The 8062-nt window shown below is 41.5% G+C and overlaps 1 protein-coding gene across 1 annotated transcript; it reads right to left on the reverse strand.

The window, feature by feature from the left end:
* Window positions 1-2327: 2327 nt before the first annotated feature.
* On the reverse strand, window positions 2328-7408 carry LOC104157409 (neutral and basic amino acid transport protein rBAT-like; the record flags this gene model as incomplete). The annotated part of the gene is made up of 4 exons (XM_009694725.1): window positions 2328-2898; window positions 3719-3835; window positions 6275-6421; window positions 7210-7408. Coding segments are annotated over 4 exons (904 nt in total), but the record flags the coding sequence as incomplete, so codon positions are not given.
* Window positions 7409-8062: the final 654 nt, after the last annotated feature.

The raw sequence follows: 8062 nt of genomic DNA on the forward strand, positions 1-8062 counted from the left end.
AAAATATATATATATATAAAAAACCCAGCAGTTTATACATAGATACACATAATTATATATATTTATCAATGTATTTTTATAGATCTAAAAGAGCCAGTGACAGAACCAGATTATTGAACCTCGTTGTGCCTTAAGCCTCAAAATAGTGTTAAACTCCCACTGTAATGTTCTGAGAGCTTTGAATGAATTTTCTAAGTTGTGCAAAACATTGTTCCAGCAGGAAAAGTCTTACACTGTAGAGTATTAAAAGTGCTTAAAATTGCCATACTGGCCACTTAACTTCCATCTTCCTCATGAGTAAAACATATATGATGTGTTTGATCTTTACATTTTGAAATGCATGATCTGTACTGTCAAAGGATGCTACTACAGTTAGGTTTCAAGATTTTGCACTTTATACAAGCGTGCACGTTAAAAGCAACACGCTGCAAAGACCTGACATACTGTTACTGATGTCTCAGACTATCACAGTTGGCTACAAATTTTATTACTGTCAATTTTAACAAATCCTAGCAAATGTTATTTTGTTTTTGTGGCAGTTATTCCCAAAATAAATTCTTTCAGGAAAAGCCTCATTCTGTCTTAGGGCAAGGTATTGCTTAGCAATAGTATGGGAAAGAAAGATTAGAATAGCTGTATAAGAACCTGAAGGTTTATAGCGGAAAGAATTTTTTTATTTTGTAATAAAATATTTTCATTATTTTAGGTTGCAAGACACCTTGCTTTTCTGAACAAAGAACTTGAAGTATGCCATCTCCGACATCATAGCAAATCCTGCAAATAGCTAATAAACATACTGACCACCTGAAGAACTTCGGGTCAGATCTTTATTTATATGAAAAGTGAACACCTTCTCTAGAGGGTCTGTCCTCTCGGATCCCTACTTTATGGGCGTAAGCAGACAAGAAATTCAGAGGCAAAGTTGGGTATGGCATTGGCTTATAACCATACAAACTAAGAGCTGAATTTCTGCCCCGCCAGATAGTACAGAAGTAGCCACCTGCATTTATTGATTTGTTCAGTACAGTTCTGTTCACATAAGCAAGCAGTGCAGCGCTATACAAGCGGAGCTGAAGCACAGTGGTTGGTGCGTAAAGCCTAACATGTGAAGTACACACACTTTGTACAGGCAGTCTTTCCAGTCTAAGACCTCTCTTCCAAGAGCACATTTTACACACGGCAGTAAAACTCCCAAGAAGTATTTGATTTAAACCTCTCACCAAGGTCTTCTAAAACTAATTCCCGTACAATGATGACTATTGCCCTTCCTAGCTACACAGCAGCCATAGCATACAAATGAAATGGTGGGATTGAACAAACTGCAAAGAAGAAAACGACTCTCAAGAACAGGAATTTTAGCAGAACACTTCCATCTGAGTAGATTCAAAATCTTGCAGTTACCTTCAGCAGCATGGTAATCTTAAAGAGTAGGTGCCAAAGTCCCCCTGGAAGACAAGACAAATGCCCCAGAAGGAGATGCCAGAGTGTCTCCAGAGGATAAAACAAAAAAAGAATGCCCCCACTAACACAGCCTGATTCATAGCTTAGCTGACCTCTGAGAAAGGCACAAAACTACTACACATTGCTTGCTAAGATAGAAGCATGGCGCACAATACACTGTGTGGCCATAAGGTCCTCAAACCAAAACAGTTGCCCAGATCACCCCCATGTCCAAAACAGATTGCACTGAGTCAAACGCTGATCCTTGTGTCACACAAGCCACTGTAGGTGCACCAAATCAAACCGTGTGAACAAGTGTGACATTCTGTACGGCTGGTTCCATTGCTGGCTCTGAACTAACATACGCACACCTCAGCTCAGCCTTAGGGTAGAAAAAGTCTCAGAATGCAAATGTATTCTAACTCCGTGGGGGGGGAGAATCAATTGGAAATGCAGTCCTGAGTATAGAAGTAAGACATCCTAGCTATATTTTGTTCTTTTTCTTACTACCTTTGAGGATAATCAGAACTGTTCTGAGTTGAGAGAAGAGTTAAGCCTTCACAACTTTATATGTTGGTCTTGCTTGCTTTTACCTATTTTAACAAACATAGGGCCACCCCTTTAGAGTAAGTTTTACAAATCTACAGGCTTTTTAAGTTCTATGATCTGCCACAGGCTTTGGATTCCACCGAGCTCTTAATGACCAGCAGCTGTAAGGGGCAGCACCCAGAAAGCAACTGTTCTCTTTCCTCCCAAAAATACACACACTTAAACCGGACAGTTTTTTAAGACAGGTTTACTTTTCTTCTCCACAGACCCTAGGGGGTAATTTCTACCATACTTTTTCATCACCAATACAGATGCAACACTATTAGCAATCAAGTTTTATTTTTCAGGACATTTATGTTGTACACAAATAAAGTTTTAAAAGCCAAAGAAAACTGACTATTTTTAGCATTTCCCTGAAACCAATATTTTCTAAATTAACATGAAAGCTTGGTTATCCTACTCCTGCACTTAACAGTTCATGTAGAGTAAATTGAAGGCACTGGAATAACAAGCTTTTTCTGCCACAAAACAATTTCCTTGAAAAGCTTCCATAGTATGAACAGGCTTTGCTGTTTTATATTCAAGGACCAGGCCTTCTCCCATTTCAGTTTTAATTAGTTTGGTATTGACAGCTTTACCAGCATTGCTAAAATTAGTACTTAGTCTTATAATAGCTTCAGATGGAAGGTTAGGAACTATAGCTTTCAGGTCTATTGTCGATTCCTGCCCAAAATTGAGAACCATCATAAAGACTCTGTCTAACCCATCCAGTTCCCTCACGTACACAAAAACATCACTGTCATTCCAGACGTAGCACATCCAACCCCGATGAATGGGGAGCTCACTGTTGCGGAGGGAAGTTAGCGCTCTGTACAAATTCAGGGTTGAGTTGGACCAGGTCATCTGGATCTGCAACAGTCAGCATTAACAGGGTCATTTCTTTGCACTGAATGTAGGAAATAGTACTCGCCTCTCCCACCCACACAGTCTGCTGAGAACACACCTATTAGAATTCTGTTTTGACAATTAGCTCCCTTCAAATTTGTCTGCAAATTCCACTGAAAAACTGCCTTTTCTCATGCACTTCCTTGGCATTTGTGGAGTGACACAGACAGAGGTTATCGGGAATGACAGAATTTCCCTAGCACTAACACTTTCTTCCTCCCACAGCGTCCTTACAGTACCCTTTATTCAGGAGGAAGCCACAGCCATTCAAAGCTTGATAATGAACATTTTCATCGGGTCTTCTACTGAAGTCACAGGGTTTGTTTCATGTTTTATATTTTTCCTGTCTTAGATTTATTTTTTTCTGTCTTCAATTGTGGTCAGCAGTGTAGATCAGCAAAATCTGTTTCATTCACTGCTCTATTTCTGCTAGAGATGGTCTATGTTAAGTTCTTGTTACAAAGCCAGTGCTTTCTATAGTAATAGAGATGAAAAAAAGACCAGATTTCAATCTAATATTAAAATTATTAAAAGGATGTTAAAGAGCCAAATTGCCACATCTACATCATAATTGCAGTTGCTCTGTTTAAATGCACGTAAATGAAGTAGGCTCCTTGCCGGTGCAAGGGTTTCCTTTTCTAAGAAAATGTGTCAGGATTCAGTGCTTTTCCTTCCCTTGAGTTTGTGCTTACTGCCAATTCCCACTAATTTAAAGAAGTCAGAGCAAAAGAGATACATTAAAATATTTTCAGACCATTAGTTTGTCACACATATAGATACCTACTTCAACATTTACACTTTGGTAGTCAGAGTTAACAGGTAACCAGCTGCTGTTGCCTTCAGTAAAACCAGCATTAACTTTGCTGTCCCACTGCATGGGGGATTTCTCTGGAAAGGTCACCTAGAAAATAAAGCAGCGATAGCATGTTCTCACATCTTCCAAATGATCACTATTTCAGTATTTCTTGCTTTGGTTTAAGTTTAAATTTAATAAGGAGGATGTAATCCTGCTCCAAATCTACAGAGGAAATAAGAATCAAGACAGTTCCTGAAGTGGAGGAGAATGGATGGTCTCATGGATACAGCATTGCTGGGTAAAATGTGAAATTCCCAAATGACTCTCCTCGAGTTGTCTCCCCTTGCAACAGATGGTTGGATAAAAGTTTACTAATGACAGCTAGGGTATTCCGGTAAATATCCAGGCATGCAGTGAGTGAATATATGAGGTAATGAGTCCTAAGAAGACATGCTGTTAAAATAACAGTAAACAACTAGTAAATGCTATTCAGCATCTGTTCTTTTGTAACCATCACACTTTTCACCTTAGAACTCTTCAAGCTTACATTTGCAAGGGGTACAATTTGGACAGGATTGTTTGTGTTAGAAAGATAAAATTATTTCCAAGTGCGAAAACTTTATTGAAAACCAGCTTTTAGCTGATTAAAAAGTGTCGATGTAAAAAGTCTGAAGTTCTCATTTTGAAGAATTCAGAAAAATTCTGAAAAAGCTTCCTCATTGTTACTGAAGAGCTGCCAAAAGATCTGACACTTAAATTTAATGATATAAGAGGGCATAAAATATTTTGCGCCTACTTTGAATGTTTGTTTTCCATGAAAACTGTTTTTCATATAAAGGGCACTTTTCAATGCAATCTGTCAGAACAGCAGCTCAACAAAAGAAATTGTCACTTTGCTTTGTGACATTATAAATAATGGGTTTCTCCTTTTAGCATGTTCTGAAAAGCAGGGGGGAAAAATCCCAAGTTTTCAACACTGGTAACACTCATTTCATCTTTACCTCTTTTAGCTTCTCCTGAAGGGTTTCAAATGCTGGGGCTAAAAACTATACCCTGAGCAAATGCTCTCCATTTTTCTAGGACAACCATTAATCAGGGAATGTTCCTCTCCAGATTGAGTGAAGAACAGGTTTGCATTGTTACAAAGCCTTAAGCCACAGGCTAGCCACTAAAAGAGAGTAAACCCTGAGGAGCCAAGGGCAAGCCACTTTTCTGAAGAGTATCTATCATTCTGTCAGCAGTAAGCAGCAGCAGCAGCAAGAAAATGAAGGAGATACTTTGACCTAGGCGTTTCTCAGAGGAAATGAGATTTCCTTTTAAATCAGAGAATCTTTTTGTCACATCTGAATCAGACAAACCTGGCCATGATCCTGTTCTTCTTCAAGTACCTCCTTCCCTTTGATGCAAAGCTAGCCAAGACCGTTGGTAACATCATCAGAGGCTGGCTCATTCCCTAACACAGGCTTTCCATAGTGAAACCAGCATCTGCCATAGGACCGTGTTCTCATGGTGCTCAAATATGGTCATGAGGGGCAGAGCTGAGCCCTTCCCTTTTGGGCATGACCTTTTCCAGTCATGCCCCTACATCTTGGGCAATGAGACACAGCAGAAGTCAGGTATGATCATACAAAAGACAAGAAATTACAGGGGCTGAACCTGAAAGCTTTTAAGTTATGGAAGTCAGCACAGTGTAAAAGGCATGGACACTTTGTTTTAATCCCTTGACCTTGAATAAACTTACTTCTGAAAATTTCTGGGATCTAACAACCATCCTGTCATGTGTTACTTGGAGCTATGACCAAATGAGCTAGGCACCTGGTTCCCAGGCTCAGGTACCTATATCCTTTATAGAAAGGGATCTAAAAGACAAATCAAAAAACCCTGCGTGGCAAGCAAAGGCCACTTCTGCTTGCCACCAGGCAATGCTAAGCAGGGGCTGGTCTGTACGCCCACCCCTGTCTGGAGATCCCTTCCTCGGAGCTTGGGCAGGCTGTAGAGGGCTGTGTCTTAGGTGCCTTTGCACAGTCGGAGCAAAGCAGTCTGCAGGAGATGGTGACTGTAGCTATGGTCTCTCATGAACTCCGATTCCCTTTAAATAGCAGCCAGGAAATACCAGACTTTGACGTAGCGATTAGGGTACTTCGGTGGGAGGAAGGAGTTCGCGACTCGGTTCCTCTTGCCTCCGATGACTGCAACACACCTCTCCCAACCACTGGCCCAGGCCTGGTGCTAGCGCTTGCTGCCTCTTCTGCTGAAGTGAAGCAAAGCAACACCCCTGCAAACCATTCAAGACTGATGTGGCACAGAAATCAGGGGCCATGACTGCAGTTTAGCAGTTCAGACACACATCATGGCCTGGGTTCTGGTCTCTGGCCTGGCCATTTCAACATGCTGTCCAATGGCTGTGCCATGGGGAACACAGAAACCTATCTAAACGGTCAGAAAGACTAGGTTTGGTTAACAAAAGAAAAGTCCTTGTATTTTTGAAAGTTCTGTTACTCAGAACTAAACAACAGGATCAAAGTTTATATGCTCTTCACTTACATTTTCTGATGCAATGTTCTCCATGCCTATTTCTTCACCATAGTAAGTCACAGGAGTACCAGGGAGGGTTAAGAGCAGCATGTTCATAACACTGACGTACTCCTTCCCAATCCGAGATGAAATCCGAGCAGCATTAGGGCTTCCAACCTGAAGAAAACATCATTCTGTTAAACACACATTATAAAATTCCATGCATATGTGAAATTGGTTAACTAATTTAACAAGGTAATAGGGTTTTTTTCTTTTTCTTTTTTTCTTTCCCCTCCAGGCCTGTGAGGGCAATTATGTTTTTTATCTTCATGCCAGTACAAACTTCTACCTCAAATAATTTAGCACACAGAAGCTGTGCCAGCAGCACACAAGGCAGAAGTGAGGAGAGATGACAAATAACAACTCTCCACGATCATAGTTCCCTCCAATTTCTGCCATTTTCTCTGCTGTGTGAAGGTGGTGCTTGTTTTGAAAAGATCTCTTGCACATCCCAAACATGCTTCCTAGCAAAGATGAGCAAGATTTTAAGTTAACTGCCCTCAGCTGCCTGCTCTGTTCTTCCCTGGCCCCAGGAAGTTTCCAGAATCCATTGCACTGAGTTGGTTTACGGCCAAAGATAATTGTACCAATCCCATCCTCACGGGCGGTTTAAGCCAATGCCCCATACTACACTGCAGACACCAAGGGAGAGGCATGATCATAAATTCCTTTCTGTGGCCCTTGCATGGGGAGCGTAATGGTTACCGAAGGACAGGACAGCCATCTGGATGGCCAATGCCAACGACTGCGACCACAGCAGTGGAGTTTCCCGTGGGTATCTACTACAGCTCAGCCATGGGCTCAGGCTGCTGCTGATCCCACCAAAATCAGTGGGGGGGAAAGGGAACTAGAAGAGGAAATCTAGGAACAAGCTCTTCCTATAAGAGTTGGTCTAGAACTCTTACCGCCCAGTTTGGCCATTTTCCTGCAGGCATGTTTTTCATCCACAGGTTGACTGCTTCAAAAATACTGTTGCCCGATAGACTTTTCATGTTAATTAGGTTGAAATTGAAAGGAAAATCTGCTTCTTGGATAAAAGTTGTTCCATAATACATCATTGTTGCTTCAGTGTCTTCCTTTTCACCACCATCAGAACCCATAAATCTACAAAGGACACAAATACCTTTTTTGGCTCATTCTTGGTTTGCACAGAGCAGAAGGAAGGTAGGAATGGTGTTGGACATATGTTCACTTCCCTCCTCCCCATCAAAAAAAAATTAGTACAGAGAAACAATACTTTGTAAAGATGACAAGGATAAAAGGAAAAACATTTCTTGAAAATTTCTGGAGAAAAATCTACAAGAGTCAATGCAAGGCTATAAGTATCTGACTGAGGTCTTATCTTTCTGAATCCACATCCACACACTCCATTCCAGCAATTTCCGTGCTTTCCTTTACAGAAAAGGACCTGTGGGTCCCCCAAGCGGAACATGAGCCAGCAATGTGCCCTTGCAGCGAAGGTGGTGTCCTGGGCTGCATTGGGAGGAGTGTGGTCAGCAGGTCAAGGGAGGTGATCCTTCTCCTCAGCACTGGTGGGGCAGAACCTGGAGTGCTGTGTCCAGTTCTGGGCTCCCCAGTACAACAGAGACATGGACACACTGGAGAGTGTCCAGCAAAAGCCTGCTAAGACCATTAAGGGACTGGAACATCTCTCCTGAGGAGAGGCTGAGAGAGCTGGGACGGTTCAGCCTGGAGAAGAGAAGGCTCAGGGGGAATCTCATCAATATATGGAAATACATGAAGGGAGGGTGGAAAGAT

The sequence above is a fragment of the Cariama cristata genome, unplaced genomic scaffold, assembly GCF_000690535.1.
Source record: "Cariama cristata isolate BGI_N322 unplaced genomic scaffold, ASM69053v1 scaffold19142, whole genome shotgun sequence".
NCBI classification, from domain to species: Eukaryota; Metazoa; Chordata; class Aves; order Cariamiformes; family Cariamidae; genus Cariama; species Cariama cristata.